This window comes from Chaetodon auriga, chromosome 12, assembly GCF_051107435.1.
Source record: "Chaetodon auriga isolate fChaAug3 chromosome 12, fChaAug3.hap1, whole genome shotgun sequence".
Classification (NCBI taxonomy): domain Eukaryota; kingdom Metazoa; phylum Chordata; class Actinopteri; order Chaetodontiformes; family Chaetodontidae; genus Chaetodon; species Chaetodon auriga.
Genome location: NC_135085.1, coordinates 5,261,587 through 5,278,898, shown reverse-complemented (window position 1 = coordinate 5,278,898; position 17,312 = coordinate 5,261,587). Strand labels below are relative to the sequence as shown.

Genomic DNA, 17,312 nt, shown 5'->3' with positions numbered 1-17,312 from the left:
ATTAAATGGCTGGGTAAGATGTTGCCAGTGTTCCCAAGAGTGTTTACTAGGAGACAGATCACACATATGTTACATATCAAGACAGGAATTTCAGGTTGTTATGGCTCGGGTCATAACGGCAACTAGAACAATACTCAGGTATTGGAAATCATCTAAAACCCCAGAATATAAAGGAGTCAATTATATGATATATCCATTCTACTCTCTGCCCCTGCACATTGTGTAAATTAGTATTTTTAATAGATACCAGTGAACAATAACGGCAATACATTTAATGTGCTAAAATACAGGAAGCAGCATGGTTTGCAAACTTGTGCAAAGTACATGTGATTTGTAGTAAATGAGAAATGAGCCTAGGTAGGCTTACATAAAGCTACAGTAGAATTTAGTGGTTAGATAAGATAGTAAATACTATTACAATTGCACTCTCACCCCAATGATTTGTTTCAAACATATCACCTCCTCCTTCTGACCGATCAAGGCTCATTTCCATGGAGGACTGGTTGTGAACAGTTAAGCACAGATTTCATGGAGAAACTTGAAGGTTGTTTACTCCACCAACCACCAACTCCAGAAATAGTCCAAAGTTGTATTTGGGTCACTTCTTATTAATAGGTGAGACTGTACCTGATTCAGGTGAAACTGCCCATTATAAAGTTTCGACTCTGCTCACTTTCAACACCGCAAACCTCTGATCATGACTCAAAGCTTGGAACAAACAGGTTTGTGGTGTGCTGTGCAGAAGTGCACACTGTGAACTCAACTTGCAGTTCTCTCTTCTTTGTCTTTCCCTCACCTTCTATCTCTGCCTTCCTCTCCTATTTTTTCTCCTGAACTCTAAACCTCATTTACTGGTCTATCCACCTGAAAACATGACGACAATGGGCCTCATTCACAACTGCTCACAACAATACTAATTCTAATCCTAACAGTGATGCTGCTACTACAACTAATAATAAGAATAAGAAGAATGATAATAATGAAAAATCTCAGTAATTCACTAATAAAACATTGGAAGGATTACATCAATCAGACGGCTCGAGGGGTATTTAGATCCAATGGTGGAATGTAACTAAGTATATTTACTTTACTTTACTTACTGCTGCACGTAAGTACAAATTTTGGCTACTTGGACTTTATTTGTGTGTTTCCATTTCGTGCGACGTTATATTTCTACTCCACTACATCTCAGAGGCAAATGTTGTTTTTACACCACTATATTTGTCTGACAGCTTTAGTTACTAGTTACTTTCATATTACATTTTTTCACATCCTTCCTGTCCAGAGAAAACCACGTATCTCCAAATTTGATGAGTCTGAATATGAATTTTTCTGATGAATTGAAGCATTCCTTTATGAGTTGAGGGAATTCTCCTACTTTTTGAATTAAATAAACCATTTAAAACCTCTCCTGGAATAGCTGGAAAACAAATTGTTACAAAGCTGAAGACTGTTTTTCTTATGAAAAGTTGATTTTTTTTTAGAGATTTGTGTTTCTAATGGGACAGTGACACCACAAACATACAATGATCTTGTATAATATGATGCATAGGTGTAGCTTAAACTAACCAACAGTATATAAAGTAGTTCAAATGAGCTCAACCTTGAATCTACAGCAGTAACATGCAACATACACATTAATGCAGCAGCGATATTATTCTAAAAATATTAAATATAATAGTAAAACACTGACGGGAGCATTTTACTACACAATAAGTACTTTTACTTTTGATACTCTAAGCAGATTTTGCTGATAATACTTACATTCTTTTACTTTAGTAAGATTTTGAATGCAGGACTTTTTATTGTAGTGAAGTATTATTACAGTATTGGTGCTTTTACTCGAGTAAAGGATGTACATACCTCCCCCACCACTGTTTTCACCTAAAGACAGTTGCTAAGAAAAGGCTGTATTGGCTGCCATCCTTGATCCTGAGTAGGATGAATTCTTCAATGCACATATGTATGGACTGACGGATAATTACGTCCCCACAGCCTGCCAGGTGTTGGTGCACCACAGGTGTGCTTTACTGTTGAATGAACACCTACATCACACGGGCAGAAGTGAAAATGGAAGCAGCATGACTTAAAATGAGCATAGAAAACACATGTAAGCTGTTAAATGTAGTAGTAAATTCACAGTGAAACAGCAGTTAGAGCGTTCTTGTCATCCCACATATTTCCCCTTCACTTAGAAAGGAAAATATGTGGGAGGGGTGTGATTTAGAGAATGATCTTTGACGGCTGGCTTAAACGTGGGCCTGGCGTAGTAACCACATCATGATATGGAGCGGTAGAGAATGGTTGGCCTCCATCGACACCTCCCTAGACCCTTTTGTTAAATCAGGGGGTCGAGGATGAGGGAAAAATAAATAAATTACAGCCCAAGTATATTTTTTAGATTTGAGAGAATGCAAAAGATAACAGAATAATTAACACAGGACCACTCCAAGTTAGAATATATATTTTTTTTTTTCGTAGACTTTGTCTTTAAGAAGCCATAATCAATATTTTTTTATCACAATTTATCAAACGAAACCTTACGCTGCAGGTTTAAGTGACTTTAGCAGGTCTTAATCACAGGATACGATGGTCAAGGTCAGGTATGGCAGCTATAGCAACAAATCTTTTCTGTGCTTGTTAGCTCCTGATTGAAGTGTGCCAAAAATAGTGACTTCATTTTCTCAGCAGATTCAAGGAAATCATTGGGATGTTTTTGTATTCAGCTGAAACAGAAGCTTGTTGAGAAGTGTTTGAAGGTGTTTTAAAAAAGTATGAATCGATTGGAATATCTTATGTCCGCAACCTTCAAAGCACAGTAAGCATATGTGTGTATGATTTTATTCTTTTTTTTTTTTTTAAATTGGTTCACATGCACAAGTTAAGTTCAGATATGTGCATATGAATGTTTCAAATACAAGGCCCAATGTTACAAGTAAGACAACATACCACCTTACCAGCGCTCGTACTCATACAGTACAGTCAAACATTTTCAAAGAGAGTTCCCTCACCTCACAGCTGCACTGATGTGAAGTGTTGGCAAATACATTCACCCTGAGAGCCGTCCGTTGCCCCCTCTCTGTCTGACAGCTAATAACGTCAGGTGTTATTTTCCAACGTGCTGCCACAGGGAGCATCCAAGGGAAATTTCTGCATAGGCAGAGTTTTTCTCTTATTTTTTCCTATTAAAGAAAGAAAAAAAAATTGCTCTGCTTCAGTGAAACCAAGTGCCGGAGCTGCAGGTGCAATCAGCACTGTGCTAAAACCTTTTAATTAACACCATCTATCATCATTAGCCAAATAGTCAGCCAACAGTCTCACCGTTAACTCTTAGAGAGCGAAGCGAGGAGGAAAGTAAATGATGCACTGCTCTTCTTTGCTTTTCAGCCCGTCGCCGTCAGCTCCCCGTCCCCGTGCTCAGTCACTGTAGAGCGGCTCAGAAAACACATCAGTCTAAATCAGCTCCAGTTAATCAGCGTGCAACTACTGGCTGCCATCCTGTGACTCTCTGGACTAAATACTAAGCTAAAACTAATGCCTGCTGATGCATGTGATAGCTGCAGACTAATTGTTAGAGTTTGCCGCATTCAAATGAGATTGACCTTTGGTTTAGGATATTTGTCATGTAACTGCTGCTGGGATTAGAATAGCTATATTTGTTCTCAGTGTTGTATCTGTGAAATAGAAATCCAAGCATTGTAGCTGAAGCGACTTTGGTCATTTTGTTTCACTTTAAGTTGTAAAACCCTGCATATGTCAGAATGTCCCTGACGTCTTTGGTCTTGTTTCTCATGCTGCTTGCTTGCTTAGTGTTTTGTACAGACCAGAAATACAGCACACACAGTATTCAGGCAGTGCTACAGACCTGCTGTTGACTGACTTTGACTTGGGTTTCTGGAAAAGAAGTGGGACAGTTCGTGTAGGATGAGATGTTGAGTCAGTAAAATGATAAACATTGGTGCTTATATAATGGCTTGTGTCTCTGAACAACAGATGGAGTAGGTGGTGAAGATGATGGCTTTGTTGTTTGGAGTTGCTCTTGATTCTGAATGACCACAACTGTTAGGTATTGAGTGATGCTGTGCAATTTCATAACTAGTCAGGGAGGATTGAGTCACTTCTACCGCGACATGGTCATGTATCTGTGATCAAGATTCTTCAAAAATTGACAAGGTTTCTTGTGTCAGTGGACTGTGTTCACAGGTTGGGCAGTGCCCAGTTTGCCAGCAGGATGGAAATGGGTGAAAATCCTGCCAAACCCTTTTTTCACTAACATAATCATAGTAAAATGAGCAGCATGAGCCTCACAAAAGTGGCATTTCTTGCAGAGCCATTGTATTGGCTTTCCATAGATTACAATAGTAGTGAATTTCCTGCTATTGTGTCCATCGTGTGTAACACGAATTCAGGCATTCTGAAAAACAAGCACGGGTTATTTTCGCAGTTGTCATCATGAAGCAGGATCGCTGCGAAGGATAAAGCAGCACGAACAAAGAGCTACTGCTACACATAGCAAAAAGTGAGAGGTAATGGATTATCTGCCTGAAGAGAGTAAGAGTTCTTGGGATGACTGTAATAAAAGGCTGCATTCTATATGGTACATACCCCTGAAAAACATAACAATAATTACTCATATGGCAGGAGTGGGTGTTGAGAAGGTTTTCATAAGATGGTGATGTTCACCTTCTACATGAGTGGGCATATTAAAGCACCCATTAAACTTAACTAAAAAGAACAAGGCAGATGGTGCATGTAACAGAGGGAGCATAACACTGTGACATCACTGTTTGATCACACAAATATTTGCTCATTTCAATATCATTTGTTAATTTTTTCAGATCAGTTACACAGAATGAGTCTAAGTAATATTACAGCGTGTAATATAATTCAACTGTAACATAATTAACCAGTATTTTCTATGTAATTTTCATGTCTGTGCAGAAATAAGGTGAATTAGTTTCCAGCTAAGGGCTGGTCTGGTGTGTTACAGCACAGAAGTACCATGACAATACTTAAAGGCACGATCCATTTATATGCATAATACATGGAGTAATGTTAACTAATAACCCAGTGTTAGTTATTGATCAGTCTGTCAAACTGTTTATTTAGCCAACGGTAATAGTTTACTTGTTATAATGTAAATTGTGGGTAAAAGCAGGCTTTTAATTCCAGGCTTATTGAGGGCCCTCCCCATTTTGGGGCCCTGTATATTTAGTTTGTCACACTTGTAAGCCCCTGTATTCTAATTTAACACAACATCCCCCTTTAACTCTTCATACTTTAAGTGTTTTTGGTGCTAATATTTCTGTACTTGGTGTTACTCCTTTCAGTACTGGTCTTAGTCAAAACTCTTTCTTTTCCTTATTAATGATAATTAAAATAGATATTTACAGTATGCAAGATGACATGAATAAATTAAGGCTACACACTGCAGAGCAGCGAGCGCACAGGCGCTGAGAAAGCAAAAGGAGCTCTTCTTGTGTTTTCAGTCTATTTGTCTTTTTTTTTTTTTTTTTTTTTTTTTCACATTTTGCTCGCAGCTCCAAACTGTGCCCTCAGACTCAGCTTCCCTGAGTTGCCCTGCTTTCATAAAAGAACAATGTGGCCAGAGTTAATGATAGCTTGTAGAAATTGTACTGTGACTGTGGCCAAGCTACAGACATTAATTGGTGCATTATGTGAGAATGAACCTCCTAATGAAGCAGTAGTTTGACCATATGCTCCCGGGGCCATTCCTTCAGAGGAAAGCTTTGTCATGGGCTGTGCTAAATGCTTACAAATCTGAGCTTTCCTTTGAAGACTAATATGCAACGCAGCAACTACAAACTAATTATAGCCCGTTGCTGTCTGTACTGTGGTACCATCTGAATGACCTTAAGCATATGGATTGTGTATTATTAAGGGGAATGGCCTATTCTATTTATCCTAGTGTAGTCACAATGCTGTCAACAGCATAATTAGAGTACCGCGTTGTCTGTAATAGTAAACCATTGACCGCAAAAAAGGGAATGTAAGAGCAGCCAGTGGAAACAGACAGTGATAGAGTGTATGTACCTTCTGTGTATGTTCCTGAGTGAGAGAGTGTGTGTGTGTGTGTGTGTGTGTGTGTGTGTGTGTGAGAGAGAGAGAGGGAGAGAGTGCTCATGGGAAAACAGTGCGTCATTGCTGGTATTTTGTTCAGAGAGAATGCATACATAACGTTCTAATATTCAACGCCTCTTGTTTTGCCAGCAAATTTATGCAGATGAGTTGGATCTGTACTTTTCTGCCGGTATTTGCATAATCTTCACATACCTTGGGGTTCCGCTGTGGCAGGACTGAGGTGATGAAATGATTATCAGCTACTTGAAATGGATGAATTTTCCAGGCCCATCTTTCGCTCCTTGGATGCTCCCTCCGTCACTGTGTCCTGTTGACCGCTTGAATTGGAATAAGGTCTCTGCTACATGCCCCGACATTTGTGTGGACGGCTAAGGAAGCCGGTGCAACACAAGTCCAGTGATTTAAAGTATCACATACTGTGACCAGGAACAGTGAGGTCACAAATAAAATATGGCGTGTGTATCAGGTCTTGGTATATCTTATTTTGAGACAAAACCTCGTACATTGTGCTGCTGCCATAAATACTCAACAAATCTGCAACTAAAAACAATCCAAGATTTACCAAGCGGTCAGTCAGTGTTGTCCACGTCTACCATAATAGATGGGATGCCTTTTTATTTTGCAGCATTTTGGATATCATGACAAAAATATGGTGTCAAAAAGTTTTGGATTATTTTGCAGCACAGACGAGGAGGAGGCGCTAATTTTAAAGCACTGACAGAGCAAAGGCTTGGACACTTTCTAGTAATAGCAGAAAAAGGCCAATCATTGCGCATCTGTGGCTCAGGAGGTAGAGCTGTCGTCCACCGATCAGGAGGTTGGTGGTTCGATCTTTGACCTCGGCAGTCCACATAATTGGAAAAATCACTTCCAGGTTGATCATAAAGAAAGTAAAAGACTTAACAATTACCAAGTAGGGCAAAAGCAACATCACGCATTTCCCCTTATCCACTTCATGCATTGAATACCTATCGGGTATTAAAAAAAAAAGTGTACCAAAAGGCTTCAGGTGTATTACCACACCTACTACGACATGGGTTAAGATGAGTACTTTACTTTTGGTACTTTAAGCACATTTTGATGTTGATACTGGTGTACTTTTAAAGCACAGTATTTCTACACTGTGATATTGTCACTTTTTCCTACAAGAAAGCTCTGAATACTTCCTCCTCCTCTGTGAATTTATGACGGTTTGAGTCACAATCCATTTGACATGTACAAGTTGCACCTTTAACCTCCTTTTTCTCTGACTTGCTGAAGTACCTTTTCAGTTCTTTTGTGTTGAATTTGTCTGTATGTAATGTCATGCTCTCCTTCTCAGACACGTCAAGCCAAGTGTGTATTCACCTTTTAATGTATTCATAATTTCAGGGAGTTCAGCCACTGGAAGGTGAACAGCCTGGCAACAGAGAAGAGAGATTTCTTCAAAGCTCCGTTGCCCTTAGCACCAGAGTTCCTACGCAACCTGCGGTTACTGGGGCGACGACCAACCCTGCAGCAAATCAACGAAAACCTCATCAAGAAGTACGGGACCCACTTCCTGGTGTCTGCTACCCTGGGAGGTAAGGAAGGACTGCAGGTGACACACTCACCTTTATTCCTGGGTTAGTGAAGTGTTGGGACACACCAAAAATAGAAGAGCTACTCGTTTCAGGTCTCCGAGGAATTGACAGCAAAATGCACTGAGCTTGTATTAGTGTAGTGCTGCAGAAGTGCAGGATCTGTGTACTGGCTGTTGTGTTCAAGTTAAAATGTCAAGTGAAAAGCAGAAGTGGCAGAAACGCCACACCTTGCACCTGCAGCATTCAACCAAGGTCGTTTTCCTGAGTAATTTTCCACTCATCCATCCCTCTGATGAACATTGCACACAGCTGCAAGAGCATTACAAAGCAGAATAGGGATTACATTGACCCGTTTCAGCATTATGTCTCTTTCTATTGGTTTTCTTTTTACCCGCTGATCTCTGAAGAGAGAAGGAACTCACAAAACAGCCGTATCGATCGTGGGCTCCTCACAAAACGAGACTGAGACCTGTGTTGCGTTCGCAGCGACGACCTCGTGATATTGATACACTGCTGATCCTGGTTATCACATGCAGTAGCAGCCCAGATATATGAGTACATTTTTACACTTGGCAGTTTTTTATGAAGCGACTTGTAGAAAATTGATAGTGAGTATAAACATTCCAGCATCCATTTCATCAGAGTCAGGGGGAGATTTACGAAGCCAGGGTCCTCAGATCAGTCAAACCCCATAATATACAGTGAACGTATAAAATAGTAGGGGATACTTACTCACTTATAAGAGATATAATGGACTTTAAATGATGACGAAACACTATCGTTTGAAACCGACGTTACCCATGCATCTTCTAAAGCAGGCCACGTTGGCTACCACCCATTCACACACTGTTCACCCAGGAGACAAACACACACACACACACACCCTCCTAACAATCTCTCCGCTATTTTAGTGATGTGTTAGGTTTGCATCCACAGACATCTAACTTTGGTGCCTCTTATCACTGGATGTATGCACTGGAGCATCAGCGTGGGAGACAGAGCAGAGATGAATTCAGTGGCAGACTGATAGTTCGACTCTATATGTAATTAACAGCCTCAGCTAAATGGGCTGAGCCAGTCTGCATACTGATTAGACTGTGGCTGAGTGAATGCACACATCCCCATCTGTATTTTTCCCTTTGTTGTACCACTGTTTTCATCTCTTTCTATCTTGTTTTTTATGGCTGTCTCGCCAGCCGTGGTTACATGAGCTGTGATGTATATTTTTTTTTCCACAAATGTTAGTTAGGTTGAAGTAAATAAATTCTTAATGACTGTAAAAATGACATATATCCACCTGAAAAATGTTAAGTCAGTCAGTCAGTAATGAGTGAGGACTGGGGAAGCTAAGCAAAGAAGCATATTTCTAATATTTGTTTTCCCATTGGTCACTTCAGATTTCAGATTTCAGACACTTATTGTCAGTCATCACTGACAGGTAGAGTGAGGTAGAGTGGCAAATCAGTATTTTTTGCCTCTATAAAACACATTGAATTACACTGTGGGATTGTGCTTAGAATAGACTCTGGCCCATCTACAATTACCCACTCCTCCACCCTCTGAAATTAATGTTGAAGTAAAAAGAAAAAAGTAAGCTCATTAACAATTAGTCCATCCACTGCAGTGTGGAGTGCTATGTGTGGAAAGTTATTGCGCATATTGAGTTTAAGCTGCAGTAGGTAAGATGGAGAAGAGAGCAGACTTAGCCTGAAACTTTGAACCAACACAAGTTCCACATCACTCCCCCTCCCTCTCCGCTGCACTCATGCCCTGCCTCCAAGCCCCTCCTCCCTGCACCGTCTGTGCGGCTGTTGTGACAACCAGTAACGTTAGCCTTAGCATCAGAAACAAGCTAACTCTGCCCAGCCGCTACATCATAGTCACTAACATACTGTTCGTGCTGCAGAGTGTTACTGTAACAATCACCATATTAGCTTTCTGGTTATTTGTTGTCTTAGCCGTATATGCTGTTGTTGTCAGTGGTGGTATGGACAGTTTCTCCTTTGTGGGTGGCTGTTGCTCCGCCATAGCTTTCACTGGCCTCCTGACGCCGCTCACAGAGCTGTTTGACTGAGCGGCAGCCGGTAGCATGAGCGGAGGGAGGGGGCGGTTCGCAGCGTGTGTGAGTAGTGATTGACAGATGTCAGACACTCCCTCAGACGCTCATCTGGCTCTGATTGGTTGTTTTGTGCCGGGCGCGGTGGATTCTTGCAAATCACCGTAGGAGCAGTAGGAGGGACCAATGGAGCCGGTTTTTTTTTTTCACAGATGACATGTTTCATGTACTGCTGTCTGGGCGTAGGGACAGTCAGAGCAAGTATGACAAAAAATTACATTTATACAAATTACCTACTGCAACTTTAAGTTTTGACTGTAATTTGTCTGTGTTGATCTTGTGGCACTGATGTATGGACTGGATTAGACAGCCTCTCCGCTGCCACATGAGCAAAATAAAGTTTAAAAATCCATCTGTCATCCAGCAGTGGTTGGATTGTTGGATAAGTCACACAGAAAGACGTTGCATGCATGAATTGGTTTAGCAAGAAAATCACATTGAAGAAATAATGTGAATCTTTGATGAGGATAACAATGTAACAGGTGCATCAGCCTCCCACAAAATGTACATTTAAAAAAATATATCAATCTATCCCTGAATTCCATCCAACAGCATTGTTGAAATGAAATGGATATAGTGACAATATTTCCATAATGTGAAATAAGAAGATTGACAAGATTCTAAGAAGGGGAGAAGGACCTCAGTACTTTTGAAGGAGAACTTCCAGTGAGAGTTTATCTTGACTATGTGTGCTACAGGGTGAGGCCGTGTGAGAGAGCTCATGTGTTTCTATTGCCAGGAATATGGACAGGTTGAAGCAGCAGGAAATGAAGAAGAAGAAGAAGAAGAAGAAGAAGAAGAAGAAAATGGCTCTTTAGCAAAACCTAATAGCAAGAACGCCTATAGGAACCTAGAGCAACACTGTTGAACCCATTCCACGCCTGATTTTTCAGCGTGTGGCTTACAAGCATTTAGTTAGTTCAGGAGTGAGTGATATTGATCAGGAACACTTGCAATCACTCGATCATATATAATTGATTTTAAAAGATGCTTCTCATTGCCCTTTTAAATGAGGACTAGGCTATAGCTTCATGCTGCGGTCCCATTGTTTTTAATAAGTCCCAGATACAGTCCTCTGAAAAAACAAAACTTCAGTGTGTTCAAACTTCTATGACTCAATGCCAGTAGCACTTACAGTGATTCTGGCTCTTGGGGATAAAACTCCAGCGTGATACATTTCAGAAGAGACCAAAGCCATGCATGTCCTTCAAATGGTTCAAGAACAGCTGTCAGCTTACTTTGGGGATCCTTTGGATCGGCATTTTAGACGAACTTTACGTATATATATAATAAAATATATTGTTTCATGAGAAACTTCATGTTTGTAACTGATCAGTGTATATATAAAAATATATATATAAAAAGAGGAGGGAAACAGGGAGACAGATGCATGTTAAATACTATGTGACCAATACAGCCTATTTTTGGTATGACTAGTGCTAATCGTTCTATAATTGTCCGATGAAAGGCAGCGAAGCGAAAGCAAATACATTATCTGCATCACAGCAGACAAACCACAAAACCACAGCGAGACAGTGAAGCCCTGCCAAAGAAATGTCAAATTTAGAAGCAGAATATCACTCGAGTTATTCCAAGGATAACATCAGCCTTGCTCTGGTATGGTGGAATGTTACAAAATAAATAGCCCGCCAGAAATGTTCCCTTCGCATTACAGAGAGAATTTCATGCTTTATACAACAATATTCCAAAAGACATTCATAGTTTTTAGTTTATTTTCTTCAAGGCAGTACAATAAGGTGACTTAAAACTGACTAGATTCATTTACTGATTATTTATCCACAGGAGAGGAATCTTTGACCATTTTCCTGGACAAGCAGAAGCTGAACAAGAAGTCGGAGGGTAACAGCAACAGCTCAGTGGTGTCTCTGGAGCTGCTCCATCAGCTGGCTGCTTCCTACTTCACAGATCGAGAGAGCACCCTAAGGCGACTGCACCACCTCCAGATCGCCACCTCCGCTATCAAGGTACTGTACCCGTGCATGCATTAAGTGACTATAGCCTGCTTACAGTACATATCCACATGCATATTCTTCACTTTGAAGCAGTGCCGGAAAATGTCTTTCTCAATATATAGCACTAATGCAAATGCACTCTTTATTTGCTATGTAGACTTGAGTTTGTAGTTCTCCAGGTCCACAAACAACCACCCATCAGGGCAGACACACAAACATTAATGCTCCTATAAAACTGTCCCTCTGGGATATATTACTCCATGCTGCACCTATAACAAATAGTTCTGCTTGCTCTCAAGGTATGCACACAATCTTTTCTAAAGATTATTTTCAAGGTGCATCATTCCTCAAAGGATGCGGGAGAGACGAGTGGGAGCTCGCAAGGACATTTTTTAAAAATGGCAGGCTGGATTAAAACCACAGTGTATGCACCGCAGCCCACAGAGGCACTAAAGCATGGCAAATGTCAAGTTTCTTTAAGGTCCCAGTGGGAGAAGCTTATTTATGCATACTGTACTCTACTGTATGCCATCTGGACTGGGTTACACACTTGTGTGTGCTCTCCTGTAGGTGTATGCGCACTTGTATCATATGAGGGTTAAAACACCTGGCAATTATCATCATTTGGGCAAAAAACTGTTTGATTACAACACAAAGTGGCTCCGACTGTACAGTTTGAAGTGGTTTTACACCTTTTTTATAACACGTAAGCCAGTTTGGCTCATTTTATGGACCTGCATGCTCAACACTCAACTTGCCTTGACACGGTGAATCGTCATTTACCCCAAATCCCCCGTCAGGCTTTTACTAACTCTTTTCATCATTAATTGTAAAGAGAAACAGTTTTGTTGAAAATCCACTGAAAGAAAACAGGAAAATAAATCCTATTACCTCCTCCGCCTGGTTTTACCTTGTATAAATCCTTTTTTCTTTTTTTTCCTCTTGGTAACTGGAAGCAAAGCATAACCAGGCCATACATTTTCCACATCGGAACAGATCTGTTGACTTTCATTCGATGACAGCAGGTGTGTGGGTGGGTGGACTGTGCTTTCATGCTTCAACTTAAATAGCAAATCAGACTGAAATGAGTAATTGCTAAGTGTCAACTTCGCGTGTACCTTGGATAAGGTGGCTCATTTCCTAGCGCTTTTGCTGAAAACGTGGCATTTGGCGCAGTCGTGGTACGCAGAGGTGCGACTGACCTTTTTTGTTGCCAGGAGTCACTTTAAAAGGGACACTGAAGCGCCTGATTATTCAAAGAAGTATTTTCCCACAGAGCCTTGATGGTTATATATGAGAAAGAGCGAACACAAAGGCCTTCTTTCACCTAAAGAGAAAAGTCTAATTCGAATGAGAACATGAAATTGGATTTTAATGACTGAAAAAAAAAAAAAAAATCTTGCACATTTTCACAACATATTAGCTACAGGGGATGTAAGAGAAGAAAGCAATGAGGCAAACTTTGCTGCAGTGCAGCTTGTACTCAATCTGAAAAGAAAGAGGAGGTAAAATAGATAACATTTCATACATTTACTGACAGGCTTCAACACTGCAAAGCAGCACTTTAATATGTAAGTAAAAACATTAAAGTCGAATTTCCTTTCTTCCTGTAGTATGCCATGTATGAGTGCTGCATCTCAGTCCGAACAGCTACAACATAAATCTGAATGAATTAAATCTTGCTTATTTTGGTAGACTTGTCTCTGTGGAGAGACGCTAATGAGTGACTGCTGCACTAAAACAATCTGTTATCTTTTGCGAAGACGTCAGCAATTGTAGATAATTAAATGTTGACCGTTAAGATCTGTTTTCAACAACAGTTATTCTGTTTTCTGTCCATCCAGAGATATTCTGTGAAATACACACTATAGAAATTCAGCTGCACACTGCTTCTCATGCCTATTAAACACCATGCCTTTAGTCAAAATATTTCTAATTTGTCAGATTCTGTGGTCTGCTTTTCCAAAGTAATGCATAATTATGTGTGATACTGATGGAATTTAAGCAGAATTCAAAAGTTGCACAGATTTGACATGAAAAGCCATATTTAAAGCAGTGGAAAACAGGGATATCCTTGAGGTTAAAGCTGTTTTATTATAAAATTTGAATTGATGTGATTTTAAATTAAAAGCATATTATATAATCATAATAAAGCGAGTTTGAGGGTTTGAGATGAAACTGGGCAGGATTGGCATTTCAGAAGTAATATATCAGCTAAGATGGATCCTGAATTATTATGTAATCTTAGGGCCTTGTCTTGTAAAGGGGCCCTGTGTCAAATCTTGTTTCAGCATTTTGTTACAGAGCAACTTGACAGCAGCTGAAAAGTTTGTTTCTGTAGTTAAACTTCCAGGGTGTCTCAACAGAAGGAGAGAAAAACAAGCTGGAGAGCCTCTTTGCTTTATAAACAAAAAGCAAAAGGGTTTTTTAAAAAAATCACACCGAGTACACGCAAAGTTACTTATGCAGTCAAGAGCCGGGATGGCTGCAAACAAGAAGGAAAAATCCAAGGTGCTATCATGTCTGTGAGATTTCTTTTGAAACTCGTTTTGAATTTGAATTTGTTGTGTAGCTTTTCTCCTACTTCAGTGTCTGTGTCCAGGATCTGTTCAACCATGTAATATTAAAGCCTTTTTATCATACTCGGGAGGAGGATTTTACTTCTTTCTTGCAATTGGTCCCCCTCTGCAGCGTGACATCACTGTTCAGTGTAGTTACAGGTGCCACTGCATCAGTGATGCTAGCAGATGGTTAGACAGTGCTCTTCAGTCAGGTGTCAGGTTACTCATCAAGGGATACACACCATGAGCTCAATATGCTGTAACCAGAGAGCTGTGTTCAATCAGATGTCCTCAAATTCACTGACACGAAGAGAAAACCTGCGGTGACGGTGAGATTACCAACCGACTGAAGCAGCCAACTTCAACTTATTTGGCAATTTGGTGAATTTTACCTGCCAACATGCAGCACAAGATTTCTTCTCTCTTCAGGGCTCGGCCCCTGTTAGTAATTAATGAGTTGGAGTTAAAGATTATGGACAATGTATTGAACACATTTCAGAAAATAAAAAATATCTTGGTGTCATGTGAGATCCACATCTAATATTAGAGAAACATGTTTAAATAGTGAGAAAGTTTACAAAACCAAACTTTCTCACTGACCTGACTGGTTAGAGACCATTTATGCAACGAATAGTTTTATGCCATCATTTTCACATCTTATTCATTGTGTAGCCTCTTGGTCACAAGCAACAACAATCAAGCCTAGTGAGATGATATACACAGTAATTGTGCAATTGACACTTTGCACAGGAAGATCTCACTACATGACGTCTTGACCTCTCAGGGTTTTTGGCTGTAAAATGCCCTTTCTTAAATCCTATTTTCTCTTATTCTGGTGGATCGACATGTGGAACTCCTCAACCACAGGACTTAAAATGGATCATGACTGGGATCATTTTAAGGTCAAGTTGTACAGTTTTTAGAGAGGGATCAGTCATGAACACTCACGAACCAGCCAACCAACCAGCCAACCAGGGTATTACACCCAACCATAGAAAACTGGCTGGGTACTGGGACTGTCGGCAGAATGGGTTGGGTAAATGATAATACTGGGGGGACTCGAGATCAAATCTTTTCCCAAGAACCCCAAACAGATTGATCCAGCCATGGTGATGATTTAGTCAACTGAAGGCTTTGAGTGAACTCTAGTTTACAAGAAAAAAAAAAAAGGGAAAAAAAAAGTTTTTTTGAAGTCTTACTCTGCAAAATCACCCTTTCTGTGTGTTCCCATCAGAAAGTGGAGAAAATCATAGTCAAAACAGGACATCGAGGGTACCTGGAGAAATCCCGGTGGACTGGTCGCTCTGTGGAATGCTTGAGCAGACCATTATAGTTGTGGTGGACTGGTCTATGGTTACAAAAAAAAAAAAAAAAGTCCAGGGCCATTTTTTAGTGCCAGCCCATCCCTGGAGAAAAAAAGGATATAAAATAGGAAGAATTGCTCAAAAATGCATGATGGGATATTTCCACAAAAGCCACTCTACTTTCCCTTGTCTCTGCCGCAGACTGAGTAACACCAGCTGTCAGCAGGAGGGACACACCAATGACTCTCCCAAACTCTTTTAAAGGGTAGAAAGTCCTCCCATCCACCTACCTCATGCATTTCCAGCAGTTTTGTGATGGATAAAGCTTTAGTAAAGGTAACATTAATATGGGGAGCGCTAGATGCAACAGCATAGCATCAGACAGGGAACCAAAGCTGCCCCAGAGGTATCATGTGCCAACGAAGAAAGGAACAGAGTTATCACAGCCGAGCTTTAGAGACTGAGGAAATCAGCCTAAATTACATTTCAAATGCTGCTGCTGTCAGGTGAAAAGGTTTTATCCCAACAAAGACGGAAGTGGAGAAAACTGCATTTTCTGTTTAACAAGCAAACGTATGGAATTCAGCATGTTTGAGTATTTTTGGTTTTAGTTTGACACCAAAATAACCTCCATTCAACAACAGTTTCCATAGTCATGAATCAGAAAATGTACCCATATTTCGGAAAAATCATCCCAATGACTCCCTTTCACTGTCAGTAGCAGAACTCCAAAATGTGCCACATGCTCCTGGTCACATGCTGCAGTGCCTCTGACCCAGAGGTACTGATGGGTCTTAAGCAGCTGCCACAGGGTACGTGGAAAGACTGTAGCATAGCTCTTCTGGTAAAAGCTAAATTGACAGCTAGATGGAATGTTCAATTGGTTGCAACATCCAGCGTCTGCTGCTCACTGGTGTAGTAACCAGAGACCAATACACTGACACTAAACACTGACCAGTCCAGGATTTATGTGTCTTTATATGACACAATAATAATATCTACTTAAAACCAGAGGCCATCCTGACCTGGTCGCACACCAGCCATGATGCCTGCCAGTATGTTGAGCACTCAGAAGTCATTACCGCATTGTTCCATGAGTACTCACGGCTCACACCACAGACATCTTTGAACTCAGCCTTCATTTTGATCTCAGCTATATGACCATGACTGACTATATGACTGACAGCATCTTTCACGATTGTGACGCTATCGTAGTGACAAAATCTGCCCACAGACAGACAGACAGACAGACAGACAGACAGACAGACATTCATGTTCTTGCCAAACAGCTGATCATTTATCTCAGGCATATAATGGCACACTCTGCATTCACAGCTAAGCAGGTTTAATGTTGGCATATTGAATAAATTGTGAACACCTCACCTGTTTTGCTAAACTCTCTTCTCTCATGTGATGTGATGACAGTCACGGTGACACACACACACACACACCTGATGAAGCAGATCAGCCGAGTTTTTGACTCTTCATAAATGATAAATAAAGATGCCGATTTCCAAACTTTAGCTTTGATTGCTGCTTATTTAAGTCATGAATTTGTAATGTTATGAAGAAATACTTTATATTTTAATACACATTTTTGTCATTTATCACAAAAAATCCAACGTATGTGTATACAGATTTAAACATTATGCAAGCTATGTATTTGTGCATTCATTCTCATCAGCATTAATAGT

General features: G+C 40.3%; 1 protein-coding gene across 4 annotated transcripts in view; it reads left to right on the top strand.

The window, feature by feature from the left end:
• The window catches only part of brinp2 (bone morphogenetic protein/retinoic acid inducible neural-specific 2), a 252,538-nt gene that overhangs the window by 141,428 nt on the left and 93,798 nt on the right, over positions 1–17,312 (top strand). For all 4 annotated transcript variants that reach the window (XM_076744806.1, XM_076744802.1, XM_076744803.1 and 1 more), the window contains 2 exons: positions 7,474–7,664; positions 11,584–11,765. In XM_076744806.1, coding sequence (XP_076600921.1) covers positions 7,474–7,664; positions 11,584–11,765 — 373 coding nt within the window. The remainder of the gene's footprint in view (positions 1–7,473; positions 7,665–11,583; positions 11,766–17,312) is intronic.